Source organism: Amphiura filiformis, chromosome 19 (assembly GCF_039555335.1).
Source record: "Amphiura filiformis chromosome 19, Afil_fr2py, whole genome shotgun sequence".
NCBI lineage: Eukaryota > Metazoa > Echinodermata > Ophiuroidea > Amphilepidida > Amphiuridae > Amphiura > Amphiura filiformis.
The window spans coordinates 15,728,279-15,750,422 of NC_092646.1; the positions used below are offsets into that span (position 1 = coordinate 15,728,279).

The 22,144-nt window shown below is 35.6% G+C and overlaps 1 protein-coding gene across 3 annotated transcripts; it reads right to left on the reverse strand.

Moving 5' to 3' along the window:
- Positions 1-794: 794 nt before the first annotated feature.
- Positions 795-20,784, reverse strand: LOC140140972 (glutathione S-transferase A4-like). 3 transcript variants are annotated; one of them, XM_072162742.1, is made up of 6 exons: positions 20,570-20,784; positions 18,551-18,602; positions 5,067-5,199; positions 3,773-3,917; positions 2,297-2,431; positions 795-1,675 (listed from the first exon to the last, which is right to left on the reverse strand). In XM_072162742.1, the coding sequence occupies exons 1-6, from the start codon at positions 20,654-20,656 to the stop codon at positions 1,556-1,558; spliced, it is 672 nt and encodes a 223-aa protein (XP_072018843.1). In that variant the 5' UTR covers positions 20,657-20,784; the 3' UTR covers positions 795-1,555. The 3 variants fall into 3 exon arrangements, with proteins under 3 accessions (XP_072018843.1, XP_072018845.1, XP_072018844.1); XM_072162744.1 differs by lacking the exons at positions 18,551-18,602; positions 20,570-20,784 and adding exons at positions 5,532-5,583; positions 10,477-10,594; XM_072162743.1 differs by lacking the exons at positions 18,551-18,602; positions 20,570-20,784 and adding exons at positions 5,532-5,583; positions 5,884-5,992.
- Between the last annotated feature and the right edge of the window lie 1,360 nt (positions 20,785-22,144).

Here is a 22,144-nt window from a genome sequence, read left to right on the forward strand (position 1 = left end):
CATCTAATGCTGATAAATTTATATCAGGTAGTTTATCACGGTCCACATGTACTACTGATACCAAGTAGTTTATCAATGCCCATAATACTGCTGATATAAGGTAGTTTATCAATGCCTACATCTACTGATATCTGATAGTTTATAAATGCCCATGTCTACTGCTGGTATCAGATAGTTCATCAATGCCCACATCAACTACTGATATCCGGTAGTTTACTAATGCTCACATCTACTACTGATATCAGTTTATCAATTCTAACATCTACTGCTGATACCAAGTAGTTTATCAATGCCCACATCTACTGATTTCAGGTAGTTTATCAATGCCCATGTCTACTGCTGGTATCAGGTAGTTCATCAATGCCCACATCAACTACTGATATCCGGTAGTTTACTAATGCTCACATCTACTGCTGATATCAGTTTATCAATGCCCACATCTGCTGCTGATATCAGGTAGTTTATCAATGCTAACATCTACTGCTGATACCAGGTAGTTTATCAATGCTCACATCTACTGCTGATATCAGGCAGGTAGTTTATCAATGCTCATATCTACTGCTGATATCAGGTAGTTTATCAATGATAACATCTACTGCTGATACCAGGTAGTTTATCAATGATAACATCTACTGCTGATATCAGGTAGTTTATCAATGATAACATCTACTGCTGATACCAGGTAGTTTATCAATGATAACATCTACTGCTGATATCAGGTAGTTTATCAATGCTCATATCTACTGCTGATATCACTATAATCAGGTAGTTTATCAATCAGTGCTACCATCTACTGCTGATATCAGGTAGTTTATCAATGCTCATATCTACTGCTGATATCAGGTAGTTTATCAATGCTCATATCTACTGCTGATACCAGGTAGTTTATCAATGCTCATATCTACTGCTGATATCAGGTAGTTTATCAATGCTCACATCTACTGCTGATATCAGTTAGTTTATCAATGCTCACATCTACTGCTGATATCAGGCAAAATGACTATGTATCCCTTTGAATGAGACATTATTCTTACACTGTGAAGTAATAAGAAGGCGAAACGTGCAGGTACAGTTTGTTATTGTTATTATTCATACTACACCTACATAGCTACCACCAATAAATAATCAATACCAAACTTGGCAATAATAATAGTTGGAGATGATATTCATTAGACAAAAAGGTACTTTGCAAATAACCTATTTATATCAAAAGAAAGCAGCAAACTTGAATATTTTTGGAAGCGATATATTTTTTTTTACAAAAGCAATGTGTGTCAAAAAAACCAAAAGTAGAGTACTTGATTAAAAGACTATTATTTGAGAGGTCACGGGAGAATGATGTATCACCACCAATACGCAAAAAATCGCACCCTCTCAAGTTTCTTTGTGCTTTCGCTACAAAAACAAGTGTATAAAATGTTTACACTTATTTCCTTTTCATCTATTATAGCTGGCTTTGTTGTCTATAATCATCATGATAATTATGAGAACTCTTCTTCAAAAACTGAGGGGTAGATGCCTCATTTAAGACATCACGATATGGTAATTGAGGCATCTACCAACTGAGGGCACGTTTGACATCTTGAATGTATTTATCATCTGGCTGAGGGAATCTTCCTGGTCCATTAAGGTACTCCTTAAGTCCTGGTTGAGACGTCATCTTGTCGTAAAATGCCTGCAAAAAATGAAAACCTTTAATCTAAATATTCTTTATTTTCAGTTCATAATGCGCTATTAAAACCTTAAGATTTATCACATGGCTCCGTTAAAATCTTCAAAACTAGTTAGACTGAGCCCCTTGAACATGTTGAAGGTGTTCGGTGCGTCCCAATTGTGAAAAATAGAACATACACTCTTGGCCAAAGTAAAACTTAGAGAACCTTTTTGTTCCGCAGGGAGCACCCTCAGGTGGTTATCCCGCAGGGGTTCTTTTTATGTTCAAGAACCCAAAAAGGTTCATTATAGAGCCAATGGGTGTTCTAAAGACCCTTTGGAGATCCGTTAATGGTTCTTCTAACCTTTACAGGTTCTCACATGAATCACATGAATACAGCTGAAGAATCAGCACCCTTTTGTTGAGAGTGTATATTACGTATATAATCATTATAATAGGCCTATAGGTGTAATATATTTTATAATTCCTTTTTTGCTCATACAGAATGTGATTGCCGTACCCCTATGTCTAGTGTCTACGGAGCTATCGATAGCGCAGCACGTTAAAAGCTTCGACTTATGTTTATTTGTATTTTTCATATGACATGTGAACATATCTTATCTATAAATCTGAGTTGTATACCTTGAGTTCAGTGGATTCTTTCACCAAAGTCTCGTCCAGTTCCCAAACCCATAATATTACATCAAGCAAAATAATATCGGCCACAGTCATCGTGTCACCAACCAGGTATCCTTTGGAACCGTTGTCTTTCAAAGCCTGTATTTAGATTATTGAAAACATTAAAAATAGTCAAGACATTTGCCGGCGTGGAGCTCGGTAAAGTGGTAGGAATAATTTAGGCACAATTTAGTGCCCTTCTGATAGGACCTTCCAAGACCCGAGGGTCCAAGCTTGTTAGAGTCATCCCATATACCATTTATACATGCTTATTGGTTGTCTTACTAGTTACTGCTATAATACACATAGTCTAATTAAAGGGCAGATCTATTTCAAAAACAAGTTTATCTCCATTCGAAGAGAATAATTATTACATTACAAGTTGACACTCGTTGCAATTTTTTATGTGTATTTCTCCTGAAAAAAGAGAAATTGTGTGGGTAAAGTTCGGGCTCGTACGTGTTCTTCCCCCGTTTGAAGCGAAATTAATTTTCAAGGCAGCGGGCTGATGATGTAAGTAAATGAATTAGCGGACATTATCATGCTCTCATTTACTTGTGTGATACAATCACAATCACTTTGACAAGTTTGACATTAGCAACAAATGAGTTGTACTATTATTATACCATAACAATGCTGCATAACAATATGCAGACTATTGTTCTCATTTGGGAAACAAAGCCTCGCACAGTATTGTTACTATGCGTTTGCTTTGTAATATTTCATCCAACTGAAACTATAATACCTATAGTATTGCAATATCGCACAAGGAAATCAGATACATGAGTTTGTGGACTTAACACGGTTTATATACACGGTTTATATACTAGTCTGAGATTGATCACGCTGAAATTCTAAGCTCAAAATATTTGTTTTATTTTTTAGTCCAAATATTTCTCATGATATTGATATAGGCCTATATACACATGAATGGTAATATCACATTATTTACTAATATATATAAAAAAAGAAGCGGCTGGTTTTATCCCTATGTTTAAAAACCATTAAATTTGTAATACTTAATTCAGAGGTTTTTTTCTGACAACAACAACAGCAGTATACGTTCTGTGCATTGGGAATGTTTATAGTCCCTTCTCTTAAAGCAGGCACATCTCATAGGCCAAATCTGTCTCGTTCGAAGGAACTCATCGCTTAAGTTGGTTTTTGCGGAATATCAATTTTAAACGTCTTATTTTCTCAAAAAAGGAGTCATTTTCATTGTCCTCATAATTACCTTGCCAATGATATGATGTTGTCCGAGCAATATATCCTTTAAAAGTAGTGAGGTCTTTTCGAATTCTGTGTAATCTTTCTAAACATTGGCAGGAACATGTGAAAAAATGACTGGACGATTATATAGCCTTCGGGTGCAAAATTAATGACCTCTACATAATAGCAGATTTGTCATAGAAAGCTTGTCAAAAACTCCCAAATATTTACCTTTTCAAAAGCAGGAATATATCGGCTCTTTGATTTGTCCATGATTCCTTTGATGAAATCTTCTCGTTTTTCCTCGGGATACCAATTTATACCAGGAAATCCAAGGGAGTACCAATCCGTTGCTCCCATTGCGAGCATGTCGACTCTAAAGGAAACAAAAGGAAACCAGACATTTTAATATTTTCAATAAAAAAAAATATCTGTAGCTCAGAAACACTACCACGGAAAAAAGGCAGAATGGAAAACTTTTGCCACCAGAAGATCAGTACGGCTGATGATGCGTTCAGGATTGGACACGGACATTTCCCACTTACAAATAGTAAGTCCAGTTGATTAGATTATAAAAAGTTCAAATATTAATATGGTCCAAACAAGAGTTAGGCTAGGAATAGCATCAGAGTTAGGATTAGAGTCAGCTAGGGTTTAGACCCCGGATTTAGACATCAATCAAATTGTCATAGCCTAAGGGAACAAACCAAAAGATCGATGATGTCCTATAAACGTAACTAGTTTCGTTTCTCAGCCGACCCCCTCCCTCCCAGCCAGAAACGTAATAAAGAAATGTTGAAAATGTTGACATAATAATAATAATGACACATTCTTCAGACCGATGTTTTTGTACAAACGTAATCGAGTATTTTTACCCCCTTCCCCCTAAACGAAACTAGTTTCGTTTATAGGACGTCATCGATCTTTTGGTTTGTTCCCTAAGATGATCAGGGTGTGGTGTATATATAGGCCTGCGGGTTAATGCGGATTTTATTTTGTGTTGTGTTTAGAATACGGTTATTATTTATTTATTTATAACATTCGGCGAAACGCCATGCTAAACCCAATATTGACAAGCAATAAATTGAAGGGATGCCTATACATGAATAACATCAAAAACAAACAGAGAGAATAAATAAAAACACAAAAAGGATTAGGATGAAGTTTTGGGTTAGGGTAAGAATTATGCTTGATAACGACTCTTGTTGGTTCGGACTCTTATAAGACTGTATCTCCTTCCCGCAGGCAGTCATCTCCTTAGCAACGAACAACAATTTTTTTATTGGGACATGCTGAATTTGGTGGAACGACACCTCCATGAAACGAAAATCCCAAGTTGAGTAAACTTGGAGTGTTAACAGAAAACCCTTATGGTTCGACCCCGGGGATCGACACCTCGAATTTGTGGAGGTCTGATACCCTAAGTGTGCCCACACGGTCATAATCTGGCCAAACCCCTGAATTACCCCTCGTTCCGACACCTCAAATTTTTGACCTCCGTCTGGACACGACTTAAACTGCGTACCTTGTATTGTCTTCCAAGTTGTCCCTTACAAATCCGTACTTTTTGGCCAAATATCGTATAATTGCTTGTGATTGGACTAAGTTCAACCCATTAATCTGCAGTAACGGGAATTGCCCAAACATAACCAATCCCTCTGAAAATAAGAAAGACAATTTAAGACCAATATAAAAAATAAAAGGAACTTGAGACTAAAACAAAGTGTCGGAATGGGGTTAGCTTCTACATTGAATTTAGACATGTTTATGTATTAAAAGTTTCTCTATATAATTTTGTATAGCAAGATAGCCCCTTCAATGTCAGTGCAGCAAAATGTGAGGTACATTGTCTGTGCAATATTATAATAAAATTATTCTAATTTACAAAACGAATTACTACTAATTTACAAAACAACACAAGTATTTTAATAACAACCAAAAAGTAAAATAAAAGGAGGTCCCTAAGCAAAATGCAAAGAATGGTACCCACCATTTCTGATTTGTGCAACACGGTCTGGGTCGTTCAAATGTTCTTCTGTCCACTGTATATAAAGATTTAATAATAAGTTATAAAAGTTTCCAAAAGATTTGTCAATTATGATAACTCTGTTTGAGGGTATAGAGGCTGTACAATAATTATAAGATGGGGGGGGGGGGGTATGGAAAGCCAAATTTGGGCAAGCAATTTTAACAGGTCGAAGGGGGGGGGGGCGACTTTAACACACAAAATACTGGTCACCCATTGCTATGGTAACTAATCCTGTACGTGCTTCTACGAAGAATAGAGGTCCAGAACTTGGAAAAGACTCGGGGGAAAAATGTACATAGAGACCTACGCCTACCTTCAATCCAGCAGCAGCCATCAATAGCCTTATTGATTCTGCTACTCCTCTCCCTGCGAAATATGTTAGTTTTATTTCGTCAGCCATCTTACTATGTGTGCATGCAATGATCACCCTGCCTCGCAATGTCCAAGTTTATATGGACCTCTACATGTATTACAGGCCTATGGACTTTGAACCCTTGCAATGCTCGGTTTGTATAATGTGCTCCACGGAAGTCAGGACTCCATGGTCAGGAGCTAATTCGCCTATACACCGACCGTAGAAGTGGCGTAATAATCGGATTAACAACTAGCATATATATAGCAATAGATGAATATAATTTTTGAATATATCGCCCTGCACTACAAGCAGGTTGCACTAACCGCATGTGTCATATCATTCCACTCTTTTCGAAGATAACCTTACAGGTGCGAGTGATCAGCATGATATGAATATTACGATACATGTCTTTATCCCTGTTCTTTGACATCTACATGGTTTAATGCATACACTCTAATTTTTTTGGACGCCTGATGTTAAAATGAATACCATTTAAACACCGTTTTTTGTAACAGTTCTTGAACACCATAATAATTAATATGTTCCACCATTGAATACTGGTGTTCCAATATGAAAAACAGCGTTCAAGGTGGTGTTCCAAATATGAACGGCAGTGTTCAAGGTGGTGTTCTAGGTTTGTTCCACTGTTGAACACTGGATGTTCAAACCTACGTACCCGACGTTCTACGGCTTTTTATAAAAAATATCGCGGGAAAAGACCAAAATTTAAAATAAACGGGGTTTCAAATTGAACTTTGGAATTTGAAATGTATAAATCACGTTGTGTCTAAGGCTGTGCACGTGCTAACACTTTTCTTTGATGACTTTGTCCACATTTTTTAATTTTTTTTCCAAATATCTTAAAAATACAAAAATCTAAGCTAATTGAACAGACAGTAGAAACCTTTATAAAAATGAACGCAGCTGTTATAAATACACCTATAGCTTCGGAACTATTAATCATATTCACAATATTTTAATATAGGAAGAAGAGTAGTCTATTTATATTACGCGCATTTTGATGCCCTATTCGACTAATGTCGCGTAGTGTCGTCCAATATTAACAACACAGTAGTGTTTGTAAAGAAAAAATACCCAAATCTAAAAGTTGCAGTTTATAATAACCGTTTAGCCAATGATATAAATTACGCAAGTACTGTAGTATGTAAAACTGCCACTATCTTTGTGCTGAATTCAAATTAATGTACTGAAGATATTAGGTAATTTATCAATACCCACATGTGTACTGCTGGTATGTAAATGCCCACATCAAGTACTAGTTCTACTGGATTTCTGGGTAAACAGCTTGTCCTCGTAAACCTAGAGGGTGGAGTACAGGTATCGGTATCAGGGCCCCTTTCTCTTTACGAATAGCCCTGCATGATGAGACTTTAACGTACACAGTGTGACACGCGACTTATACTGCCTAAACAGTGTATAAGAAGAATTCTGCATTTTTTTCTGTGGCGTAAATAAACACAATTGCAGGATTTCCGACCTTTAGGAAAATTTTAGGAGAGGAAAGAGAATTCTCACCTAAGGCAAACCCAAGGCTTAAACCCTCATCGATCGTATTCTCCCGGCCGACAGCGCAACGCCTTAACCGCTCTGCCATCTCACCCTCATCTACTGCTGATGTAGTTTATCAATGTCCATCTATTTGCTGCATATCAGGTATTTATCAATGCCCGATATCTACTGCTGGTATCAAGTAGTTTATTAATACCCACATCCGGGACCCACATCTAGTGCCGATAGCAGGTAGTTTATCAATGCCCACATCTACTGCTGATATCAGGTAACTTATCAATGCCCACATCTACTGCTGGTATCAGGTAGTTTATCAATGCCCACATCCATTGCTGATATCAGGTAGCTTATCAATACCCACATCTACTGCTGATATCAGCTAGGTTATTTATGCTCACATCTACTGCTGATATCAGGTAGTTTATCAATGCTCACATCTACTGCTGATATCAGGTAGTATATCAATGCTCACATCTACTGCTGATATCAGGTAGTTTATCAATGCTCACATCTACTGCTGATATCAGGTAGTTTATCAATGCTCACATCTACTGCTGATATCAGGTAGTTTATCAATGCCCACATCTACTGCTGGTATCAGGTAGTTTATCAATGCTCATATCTATTGCTGATATCAGGTAGTTTATCAATGCTCACATCTACTGCTGATATCAGGTAGTTTATCAATGCTCACATCTACTGCTGATATCAGGCAGTTTATCAATGCCTCACATCTACTGCTGATATCAGCTAGTTTATTAATGCTAACATCTACTGCTGATATCAGGTACTTTATCAACATCTACTGCTGATATCAGCTAGTTTATTAATGCTAACATCTACTGCTGATATCAGGTACTTTATCAATGCTAACATCTACTGCTGATATCAAGTAGTTAGCTAACATCTATACCGTTGATATCAGGTAGTTTATCAATGCTAACATCTACTACTGATATCCTTTAGTTTATCAATGCTAACATCTACTGCTGATATCAGGCAGTTTATCAATGCCTCACATCTACTGCTGATATCAGGTAGTTTATCAATGCTAACATCTACTGCTGATATCGGGTAGTTTAACAATGCTATAACATCTACTGCTGATATCGGGTAGTTTATCAATGCTAACATCTACTGCTGATATCAGGTAGTTTGTCAATGCTAACATCTACTGCTGATATCAGGTAGTTTATCAATGCTAATATCTACTGCTGATATCGGGTAGTTTATCAATGCTCACATCTACTGCTGATATCAGGTAGTTTATCAATGCTCACATCTACTGCTGATATCAGGCAAAAATAACTGTGTTTCCCTTTAAATGAGACGTTATTCTTACACTGTGCGGTAACAAGAGTTTGCAGAACGTATTGTTATTATTCATACTACAGCTACATAGCTACCAATAAATGTCATTATTATGTTTTCAGGGTTATTAGCTGGCATTTGTGATATTGTTTTGCACGGCCCCGTGTATGGCAATTATGAATTACCTTTATACTCGTCAGTCGCCGTAAGGCATGTAAGGACCGCTATCTCTAAGGTTCGCTATCCCTAAGGTTCGTTATCACTAATTACGAAAAAGGACCACTATACCTAAGGTTCGATATCACTAATTTTTAATAAGATTCCGTATTTCTAAGGTTCGATATCACTAATTTTAAATAAGGTTCGCTATCTCTAATTTTAAATAAGGTCCGCTATCACTAATTTATTGAAGGTTCGCTATCTCTTAGGTTCGCTATCACTAATTTAAAATAAGGTCCGCTATCTCTAATTTTAACAATCCCGGTATCTCTAAGGTTCGCTATCTCTAATTTTAAATAAGGTCCGCTATCTCTAAGGTTCGCTATCTCTAAGGCTCGCTATCTCAAAGGCTCGCTATCACTAATTTCAAATAAGGTTCGCTATCTCTAATTTTAAATAAGGTTCGCTATCTCTAATTTAAATAAGGTTCGCTATAGCGCTCCTTATTTAAAATTAGAGATAGCGGGCCTTATTTGAATTGGAGATAGCGGACCTTGATTAAAATTAGAGATAGTGGACCTTATTTAAGATTAGTGATAACGAACCTTAAGTATCTGCAAAAACAAGTGTTAATATATACATTAACACTATTTGAGCAACACTTTTTAAACATATTAAACTGTTAAATGTGTTAAAATATTAACATTTGTGTTAAAATATTAACAATTATGTGTTAAAATATTAACACTTTTACACTTTTATTAACACATTAACACTAATGATTAAATGAGGATGTTCATTTTTTAAATGCTTTAACACGTTAACACCACTTTCCAAAAACAAGTGTTAATATATTAAGTGTTACTTTTTAAGCACGTTAATGTGTTCAAATATTAACATTTGTGTTTATATTTTGTCACACAATTGTTAATATTTTAACATAAATGTTAATATATTAACGGTTTAACATGTTTAAAAAGTGTTGCTCAAATAGTGTTAATCTATTAACACTTGTTTTTGCAGTGTATAGCGAACCTTAATCGAAATTAGTGATAGCGAACCTTAGAGATAGCGAACCTTAATTAAATAGGGATAGCGAACCTTAAACAAAATTAGTGATATCGAACCTTAGGTATAGCGGACCTTTATTGCAATTAGTGATAGCGAACCTTATAGAGATAGCGAACCTTCAATAAATTAGTGATAGCGGACCTTTTTCAAAATTAGTGATAGCGAACCTTATTTTAAATTCGTGATAGCGAACCTTATTTAAAATTAGTGATATCGAACCTTAGAACTAGCGAACCTTATTCCGAATTAGCGATATCTAACCTTAGAAGTAGCGGACTTTTTTAGGTATAGCGAACCCTTTTCTCTATTAGAAATAGCGGGATTCGGATCTCCATAGACTTTACACGTTAGTGATAGCGAACCTTAGAGATAGGGGTCCTTAGAGATAGCGGGATGGTACCGTCAAAAGATTACGGCTCATCCCAAAAGTCCAGAACTTGTACATTGCGTGGAAAAGACTCAGAAATAGACTACGCCTACCTTCAATCCAGCAGCAGCCATCAATAGCCTTATTGATTCGGCTCTTCCTCGCCCTGCGAAATATGTCAGTTTTACTTCGTCAGCCATGTTGGTTCACCTTTCTTTGCCCATTTCAATAGTTTTCATGTATTATGTTCGGATCATATGTAGGCCCTACGCCTCGATAGGTAGGAGCTATAACGTCTCGTTTCTATTCATATTTGGTTAAGGTGGAATATGAGGGTATTTATAGAAATAAGGAAATGATCTGAACTTCTTTTTAACAGAACACTGATCAATTATGCATTTTCTTTGAAGCAAATCGAACATACCGTTTTCATAATATGGGCCTATAAATTCATATTTTCTTTGTATCTTACTGTTTTTATCAGTAATTTAGTTAAAATGATTGGCAAAGTAATAACTAACTTTTGCCAATATTTTGCTAAAAATCCATGCATAAATGTTCAGGGTACGTTTCTAATATGTTTTGTAATAGACATAGGCCTACATAGTCTAGCTGCCCTCTTATTTGTATATTTGCATAATTAATTAACAGTTATGCAAATTAGCTCATTAAATTTGCAAGTATGCAAATTAGAGGGCGGCTAGACAATATAATACATTAGATTAGAACATAATTTTATTAGAAACACGTTGACCAAGTTTCAAGGCAAAATAAAAAACCCTTAAAGTAAAGGCCATATAATAGTTCCAGTTCCTCGCCTCGCGAAGCGGCTAGTCAGCGAAACGCACAGCGGCTGGTGGATTTTCTAGTGACAGAGGTCTTGTCATGGCCCCATTACACCCATTACACCAACTCCTATACATTTATGCATGGATTTTTAAAGCAAAATATTGGCAAAAAATGCATAGTAATGAACCTTTCCAGTCATTTTAGTTCAAACTAAATTGATTATTGATTAATGATAAAAACAATAAGATACATAGAAAATATAAGTTGATGTGTTTTAAACTCTATGTTCCATTTGCTTCGAACAAAAGGCATATTAAGTGCTCTATGCCCTATTCAATTAATATATTGGCATATTTCAAACATGCTCAGAGCATTTTCTATTAAATTTCCCGGAATATCCTCATATTCCACCTTAAGTTGTTTGAACTTCAACTTAATGCTTACATAGTGTTTTACGTTATACAAAGCTATTTTGTCCAACACCTACGCATAGCAGCGAAGTTATGGCAGTGAACAAAGTTTTGCTGAATGCAGAGCGAGGATTGTTTGTGCCAAGCCCACGAAACTTGGCAAATAATGTGAGTCATTTAGTTGGTGCATGCAGTGAACACCCTTCAATACTTTTCCTGAAATATTCAGTTTGTTGGCTGTAGTCCACGGAAATAGGCCTCCGCATCAATTCATTGAGTAAACATTAACTGCTGATATCAGGCAGGTTATCAATGCCCATGCATATCTGCTGATATCAGGTAGTTTATCAAAGCCCACATCTACTGCTGATATCAATCAATGGCTCACATCTACTGCTGATAATTGTAGTAGTTTATCAATGCCCACATCTACTGCTGAAGGCAAATATATAAAAGTGTAGATTAACTGTGTGGAAAGGAAATGATGAAAGGAATCAACTATATTTTCGAAATTTGGAAGAAGTTTTGTAAAAACTGCATATTATCGAATCAAAATCTAGTTAATATACGGCTCTTAGGTTTGATTTCATCTAAGGATGTCCAAATGGAAATTTATTTTGCTGACTAATGTATCCCTCAATGAGACGCTATTCTTTAAGTGTAAATTAATCAAGGGCGAAACGAAAAGGTATAGGCTATATATGTCTACAACAGCATGTAGTACCCTACTTTTTTTTTTTATTCATAACATCGTAACATAGCTACCAAAATAATATTCGCCAAACTTGGCAATAATAATACTTAATAGTGGAGATCTTATTTATTAGAAAAAAGGAAACTTTGCAAATAACCTATACAAATATATCAAAAGAAAGAAGCAAACTTGAATTTTTTTGGAAGCGATATCTCTTACTAAAGCGATGCGTTTTACAAACTTCGTCATCCGTTATTACATATTTTATCAAAACAAAAATATGTCACAGGAGATTGTACGTGGTTTTTGAGTATCAGCACCAAGACGAAAAAAATTGCATCCTCTCAATCTCAAGGTATTTTGTGCTTTCGCTACAAAAAAACCCAATTCTATATTTTAGCCAAGACGAAAAAAATTGCATCCTCTCAAGGTATTTTGTGCTTTCGCTACAAAAAACAATTCTATTATGTATATATTTTAGCTAATTTTCTTTTGATCTATAACAGCTGACTTCGTTGAGGCTTCGTTGGTTGTCTTCTTCAAAAACCGAGGGCACGTTTGACATCTTGAATGTATGCATCATCTGGAGGAGGGAATCTGCCTGGTCCATTAAGGTATTTCTGTAGTCCCGGATGGGACGTCATCTTATCGTAAAATGCCTAAAAAAAATGAAAAAAAAAGAAAGGAAAAAGATTTATTGGAATTCGCAACGCCTGGTTCAAACCTGCCAAACCTGCTAGACCGAGCGGTGTATAACTAGGGGAAAGCTTTCCCCTCTGTGAGAATTCTTGTGTCCCCCCTCAGTGGCGTACCGTGGCCGCCCCTATCCGGGGGATGGGGGCTGAAGAAAATTAAATTTTGCCGCCCCTCCCTCAACAGCCCGAAAAGGTTGATCGGTGGTTTGAAAAAGTGAAGAGCAAAAAAAAAAAAAAAAAAAAAAAGGGGGGATTTTATGCGCTAGCTCCCTAAAAGCAATATAGTACCATTTTTCACAGTTTTTTATGCTTTTTCAAAATTTTCCGCCCTTTTTTCTTTAGTAATTCTTTTTGCCGCCCCTTCGTCTTCAGCCGCCCTTTTTTGACGCCCCTTCTTCTTCCGCCGCCCCTTAGTTTTTGCCGCCCCCTACCTTCACCCGGGGGGCTGGCGCACCCAAAGTCCCTCCCCAAAAATACGCACATGCCCCTCGTGGGTAGGATGCTGCCCACCCTGATGTTTAATAAGAGGTGAGGCTTTAGGCCTTATTTGTACTTTTTAGCCCATGTTTGACCAATGTTGTCAAAAATAAATGAGTAGGGATTCTATTTAAAAAAAATGAATAGTGCGAAATTAGTTGTTGTTGTTAAAAACGGAATAAATTACGAAAAGCATTGTGGTGTGAGGTCTGGTCACCCCACAGCATGACCCATCCCAACCGCTCTGTTTGCTATCCGTGGACAGAGTGAAAAACGGGTACTTGTCTTTAAAAGGGCATATCTTCAAAAGTTGTGAGCCGATTGAAATAATTGTTTTGGTAAGCTAACAATAAAAGGTTTCTTTGCATACCAAAATATATTTGATCAACTTTTCAGAAATTGGCGAAAAAGAGGGCGCAATGAGGGGCCTCTTTTTTTGGGACACCCTGTACCTTGAGTTCAGTAGATTCTTTCACCAAAGTCTGGTCCAGTTCCCAAACCCATAATACTACATCAAGCAAAATAATATCCGCTACAGTCATCGTGTCACCGACCAGGTAATCTATAGTTTTCACATGACATGTGAACATATCGTTTCTCTCTTAGCGCAGAGCTACATACCTTGAGTTCAGTAGATTCTTTCACCAAAGTCTGGTCCAGTTCCCAAACCCATAATACTACATCAAGCAAAATAATATCCGCTACAGTCATCGTGTCACCGACCAGGTATCCTTTGGAACCGTTTTCCTTCAAAGCCTGTATTAAATGTGAACATAAATGATTATATTTTTTTTGTAATTTTACCATCAATTTCATTTTTCAGGAATATTGTCATCCTGTTCGGTTGTTTCGGTTGGCTCTTTTTCGGGGCATTTTCATGCATTTCACAGGAGTTTTTTCGTGGCTTACATCTCTGTCGTTTGTCTTTTCCCCAACCAGTCCCAAGTATAATAGAATTAAAAAAACCAAAACAAACATAAATGAATATAAATTTATTTTAGCATTACAAATGAAGGCCCGAGTATATGGTCGAATCCAACGAAAAGTGTACACGGCATGTTCATGGTCATAACTTATAAGTATTAAACAATTGGCTTTAGTTTTTGTATTTAGAAGTAGACCAGAGACCCCCCCCAAAAACAAACAAACAAACAAAAAAACAAAAACAAAAAACACAAAAAAAAACACAACAACAACAACATACTTTACCTTTTCAAAAGCAGGAATATATCGGCTCTTTGATTTTTCTAGGATTCCCTTGATGACGTTTTCTCGTTTTTCGACAGGATTGAAAAGTATGCCAGCAAATCCAAGACCGAACCAATCCCCTGCTCCCATTGCTAGCATGTCAATTCTAGAGGAAACAAAAAGAAATTATTTTCAGTTTTTATTAAATTTCTGTAACAAAGAAGTACATTAAATTGTTATTTCTATACATGCTATACAAGAAAAAGAAAGCAGAATTGAATAAATGTAGGTGTTTTGGTCCAAACAAGACTACTTTGATTGTTTTCCAAACAAAGATCATGTACATGTATTCTTAAAGATGATATGTTTTGGCTATATCAAAAACGCTTTTTTCACATTTATCAGAATGTTGGCAGTCTTTCACCATCAGGAGCGGGTTGGCCCTAATTGGGGAAATATGCTAAAATCTTTGTTGGCTTCACTGCAAAAACAACAGAGCAACACTTAATAAACACTTTAACACTTCATAAACACTTGTTTGTACAGTGAAGGTACAAGGATGTTAATTATAAACACCAAATACACGTTTAAAAATACATATTTTAAACACTATCTTGTGTTTTAAATATCTTTATTTCGAAACGTGTTTGGTGTTTATAAATTAACACCCCTATACCTTTACTGTACAAACAAGTGTTTATGAAGTGTTAAAGTGTTTATTAAGTGTTGCTCTGCTGTTTTTGCAGTGTTGTTGGTTTTGCTTGCCTTCTAAGGAGAGCTTGGATGCAGAAAATCACGATAATAGATTTTGACAGACATGTGTAGGGGTGTGTGTGGGGGAACGGTTACTACCACAATACCGGAGTTAGCGAAGCAGTAAACTGAAAGCGAGGCCAAAGATATAAATTACATAATTATACTCCTAATTATGCAAAGTTAGTTAACTCCCGGCAGTAAGGACTATCTAGCTGAGACTGGGTACATATGTAGTACAAGCACAACAGAAGTATAATTATTGTGTTTAGCATTTTGCTAATTTTAAGCTGCATAAATTAATTAGGGTTAATTTCTTGAAAAAATAAAATGAACTCTAATAGCCTCTAAGTCTAATCTATTATGCAGACTATAAAAGCAAAATGCTGAATATATAATATACTTAATTTAGAGAGATATAATATACTTAATTGTAGGTCTACGTACCAAGACCCAGCTAGATAGTCCTTATAATTACTTTGAAAATTAACGTTGCATAATAATGGAAGTAGTGTAATTTACATCTTTGGCCTCGCTTTCAGTTTTCTGCTTCGCTAACTCCGGCCTAATTGGATTTTTAGCATAGCCAAACGCCGCCAACGAAAAGCGTGTAGGGCCTATATATATAATCATAGTAAAGTTTTGTTTGCATGCTTGTTAACACTGACTTGGCTGCATTGACCATTTCGTTATACCAGGAAAAAGGTGACCAACATGTCATCTTCCCTTCGCCCTGTTTTGGCCAAAAATGCTCCTTATTGTGACCCAGTTATTTTGCGTCAGTGGAACGATTTTGCAATTTTGACCCCTTTGGAAATGTTGTTCAAGCACGACACTGCACTGCAAAAACAGTGTTTAAAAATTGAGGACAGTTTGGTGGGCCTATTTAGAAAGTTAAATGTCTATAGCATTTAATCATTTTCATGTTTGGATCATAAACATTATAAACACATCATATGAAATGTGTTCAGAATTTAAAAGTGTTTAAATGTTGGACATTTAACTTTCTAAACACTAATCTGTCCTTGATTTCTAAACACTACCGGTAGCTGTTTTTGCAGTGTGTTATTATTAACTAGGGGTTTACCCATATTTGGCGGTTCTCGGCTGTCACGATTACCTGGTGACTGTACCCACCAAATTTCATGCCCGTACGACAGTTTTTAGTAATTTGACCTAAGATGACCCCTGGTGACCCTGAAATGACCTTCCAAAATTTTGGCTCTAAACGGTGACTGTGTCCACCAAGTTTCATGCCCATACGACAGTTTTAGTAATTTGACCTCAGGTGACCCATGGGTGACCGCAGATGACCTCAAAATGACCTTCAAAAATGTACTGACCTTGCATTTTCTTCCAAGTTGTCTGCTACAAATCCGTACTTATTGGCCAAATATCGTATAATTGCTTGTGCTTGGACTAAGTTCATCCCATTAATTTGTAGTAACGGAACTGCCCAAACATAACCAATCCCTCTGAAAGAAAAAGAATAATGTGAAGACTAGAAGACTAATGCAGACTCCGAGTATTAGACGTAAAATATTCGATGTAACATATACGTTATTTAATCTAGTCCCATTCTATTTCCAGTAATGTTTTTAAACTTAAAAGTTCTAACGAATGTTTGATGACGAAATATCGATAATATGTTACAGGGAACAAACCAAAAGAAAAGATCGATGACGTCCTATAAACGAAACTAGTTTAGTTTAGGGGGGAGGGGGTAAAAATACTCGATTACGTTTGTGCAAAAACATCGGTCTAAAGAATGTGTCATTATTATTATTATGTCAAAATTTTCAATATTTCATTATACGTTTCTGGCAAGGAAGGAGGGGTCGGCTGAGAAACGAAACTAGTTACGTTTATAGGACGTCATCGATCTTTTGGTTTGTTCCCTAATTAATGTAAAAAACAATAAAGATCGATAGTCTTTTTGGAGTATGTTCCTTATATCATACCTTGAAAGAGTGATTTCCACTCTTTTTAGGAGTGATTTCACTCTTTTAGGAGTGATTTCCACTCTTAATTTAGGAGTGATTTCCTCTCTTTTAGGAGTGATTTCCACTCTTTTAGGAGTGATTTTAAAATTCTCTTCTGGAGAGTGAGTTTTTCACTCTTTTAAATTATCAAGCGAGTGTGAATAAGCAAATAAGAAAGTCTGCCTGGATGGAGCAGTGATTCAAATGCAGTCAGGTCTGAATTTTTGCATAATTATGTTTAAACAATTACATAACAACAACACTAAAGGCACGCGGGAACGTGGAAAATCTTGAGACGTGGCAGAAAAAGAGTGACTAAACGGTCACCAAACTTTATGTGTAATTGTCATTTTGTTTTGCCAATGCTCATATTTAGTGCATCAAAAGCTTATTTTGTAGCCAGAAACCTCAACCCTATGAGAACTACCTGCCGATTGGCCAAAATGAATTTTGTGTCCAACTTTGAACCAAGGGAATAAGATCATCTGCAAATTTGACCATAAGTAGTTCAAAAAAGCCTAGCCATAATTGGCAATTGAAATGAGCATTTCAAGTTATCAACCAATCAGAAAAACTGTTAGATGACCAATAGGCCTAGTGTCCGGGTGGGGGTAATATACCTCTATAGCAATTAATGTTAATCAAACTTGCTGCTTTATTCTCACAGAAGATTTATGCAATTTTCTCAAATTACCTCAGTCGTTTGCTCCCAGAAAGGCAAAATTATTGCCTCACAAAGGCATTTAATAATATAGCTCAAAACGCCGAAAAAACGCTGTTTCTATAATAGGCTACCCAGCAAATTACACACGTTTTATAGAAAAGGTTTAAATGTCGGGTTGAATATAAAAACGTTTTAACAACATTCATAACATATTTTTGAAAATGTGATGCAAAACATTGTAACAGAATATTATAACTGTTGACAAAATATTTTGCAAAAACGTTTGCCTAAAATATTTTAAAATAGGGCCTAACGTTTTAAAAACATATGCCTATTCATGATTTTTATATATAACCGGACATTTAAATGTTATTAAAACGTTTTGAATAAACGTTTTAAGAACATTTTGTATTTTTTTACGCAGTTAAAATGAATTTATTCAACTTATACTTGTTTGGTACGGGCATAAGTTATACCAATAAAAATAAACACAATTAAAGTCCCTGCGAAAAATGGACAACAGAAGTTCCCCTACCATTTCTGATTTGCGTAACACGGTCTGGATCGGTCAAATGTTCTTCCGTCCACTGTAAAGTAAAGTAAAGATAAGATTTTACAACACATTCCTAAGTTATAAAAGTTTCCCAAAGTAGATACAACGCGTTAAGTTTTTGAGAGTTAATATTTATGAGCCCTGATGGAAGGTAAAAAGGGGTGGGATGTTTTTTGTTGGCAAGTTAACCCGGCCAAGTAAACATTGTGCAAGCCATTTTTCGGTATGCCGAAAGAGTGGGGGGGGGGCGATTTTGAGCACACATTTAGGCCTACACCTTTTAATCAAGCGGTATACGCTATTTATTACAAAAGAGGCACTGCTAGAATGTACCTCATTTCTTAACATTATAATGAACCACTTGTCTTGAATCACTGAAATTTCAGTGAAGTAATTGGATTCCTTGCCCCATAATATACACAACTTTTGTTACCAGTGTGAAGTTATTTTTGAGTAAAATGCAAAATTACTTATTAGTCACAAAATTTATAATCGGGGTGTGACCACCTTAACCAACATATAATTATGAACAACCAAAAAATCATATTTTCATTAATAATAGCTTTTATTTTGTAGCCAAGTATCTGAGTATTAAGAATAATACTTCCTGGCAAGATAACATTTACAGAGATGTGACGATGTATAGGAAGTAGAACGAAATGGCCATTACAACTGATCGTGTAAAAACAGAATTTTGAACATTGTTGCGGGCATCCTCAGCAAATGTTAAGAAATGGTAATGCAAAATTTAAATCGGATATCAACTTTTGCACAATTTCGATTGTGGGACATGAAAGCAAGACACATCAAATTATTGCATTATGAATAAAGAGGAATGTCCTGATATCGAATAATTTTGATTTTTTTTTTAAATTCGCGATATGATAGAAATTTTATGGCAAACTAGGCCCTATTAAAAATGGATATTTTTCTTGACATTTAACTTATAGGGAACTTATCACCCTGCGCAGAACAAGCCTACAGCACCAAATAGCATACAGTAAGAAAATATCATGATTTAAGCAGATAATAAAAATTCCCTTTAAAGGGAAAGCCAGCTTCAATGCAGAAGATGCCTTGTAATAAGTTTGGGTGGTGGCATTTTTAGGATCACTCTTTTTTATGATCCATCATGTTTCATGACAGTCCACCAAACCATCAATGATGAGAACATGCACACAGAAACAGCAAACCAAACAACTCCTATAACTTCCTGTCAATTAATTACTCCAAATTGTTCTGTCTTTTTGTCTTTTCTGCCTTTTAGGCTACCCTTAGCTCATTATTAATATAAAAGAAATGCAGTTTTAGTTAATTGGCTAAAACTGCCATCCTACTTGCCTTATACATGCACATTAATTTTATATTAATTCGCAATTTATACTTAATATAGCACATTATAAAATGTATAAAGACTGATATTGTTCAATTATAATAGGCCTACATGTATATAAATTATACCCATATCAAAAATAGGCCCTGAAATTGCATCGAATTTTTCCCGTTGAAAAGACAAAACTGATGTTTAAGATAAATTATTTCATAAATGACAAGGATATAGGATATTTTTACTTTGACTTTTACGTCCATAAAGGTTTTAATCATGTTATCAATACACTCACATCTCATGCTGTGCTGATCTCCAGGAGGTCTGCTAATGTAAATCTAAGAACGCCTGATAACAAGGATTCTATAATGTTCTTTCGTTGATATGCTGTGGAAACTATTATAGGCCTGGCATGAACTTTTAATGTCATATTTCCTTCAAACCATAACTTTTGAAATTCTCACTCGTTTTCATTCGTTGAAACGGCAAAACATACTTTCTTTTTCTTACAAATCCAATAACAGGTCTATTATATATTTTCACCATAAAAAGTTCCGCAAAGTAATTCAAACCAATGCTAGTACTCCGTAATCTCTTTAGCAAACAAAGACGATCTCCGAATTAGATCATAGCCAGCTCACGCTGGCGAAAAAATCTCGAGCTAGTACGCCTACCTTTAATCCAGCAGCAGCCATCAATAGCCTTATTGATTCGGCTCTTCCTCGCCCTGCGAAATATGTCAGTTTTACTTCGTCAGCCATCTTTAAATATTGTTGGATCAGTCCACCCTTCAATAAAGTTTAATATTTTTTCCTGTAATGCTGTGCAGCTGTGCATGTACTGTAGTCCACAAAAGTTATATATTTATATAGGAGCTATGGATGGGCTATGTCTCGCATCGATTCAATGCATATACTTATCATGCTTAATGCATACATTATATAGGCCTAGTGTTTTGTTTTGTGTTACGCAACTTGTTTGTCAAACTCCTCCGCATATAGGGCAGCAACAGCTTATTTTTTGCAAGTCATCCAGGGCATTTCGAAATATATAGCTTCTGATGACTATTTTTGACTGAAAATCGAATTGGTTGAATTTTCACCACTTGGGGACCAGGGGGGGCACTAATTGAATCATGGATTTATGCATACAAAAAAATCAAACACAAAAGTGCCTCACATGGGTAAGGTACCCCTGTCCCAAATATTTTGGGCTTCAATTTGTTTAGGACAAAATATGCATGTGTGAAAAATGTTGAATTTTTCACAATAACTTGGTGTATTTTTGGTCTCCAGAATTTAAAGATTGTTAATAGAGGGCACGAATTCAACAAAAGTTGAATCTTTGAAGTTGACAATGAATAAAATTGCAGGGTTAAGTCAAAATCTGAAATCTGCGTCAAAATATTTTCTTTTATTGTTATTTCATATAAATACAATCTTAATAATTTGAGCTAACATTTACAAACATCAGTTGTGTATAAATTATTTACATAGTATACAAGTCAAACCTGTATTAAATTCTACAAATTCTTTATTTAATTCAATCATCCAGGTACTACTAAACTTACTGGTCGCAGTCCCAGCAAACACAAAAATGTTCTTAAAACATACAAAGTCAAAACGTTGTTATAACATTTAAATTTCTGGATATAAAGGCCATGAAAGCGTTTTTAATGTTTTACATGAAAACACCCTTCAACACCATTTTAAAAAATGTTGTAAAAACTTAAATGTTATTGTACAATAATTCTGCAAAACATTTAATCAACTCTTTAATAACACTATGTTAAAAACTTTGGTTTTCAAAATTCAGTGTCTTTGGAATGTTATTAAAACGTTTTATACTCTTTATACAACACGACAATAAAAGGTTTTCTGTTAGACGTTTTGTCTTTATTAGGTCCTTATTGTTAATTGTTCCATGCTAAAAAAGAAAGAAAGAAAGAAGAAAAGAAAGAAGGAAAGAAAGAAGGAAGGAAAGAAAGAAAGAAAGCAAGAAAAGAAAGAAGGAAAGAAAGAAGGAAAGCAAGAAAAGGAAAGAATGAAAGAAAGGAAAGAAAGAAGAAAGAAAGAAGGGAAAAGGAAGGAAAGGAAAGAAAGAAATGGTAAATTATGTTAAATTTTGGTTTTCAAAAATGTTTTTGGACAATTATTAAAATGTTTTATACCCTTTTAATATACAACCCAACAATAAAAGGTTTTCTGTTAGACGTTTTGTCTTTGCTAGGTCCTTATTGTTAATTGTTT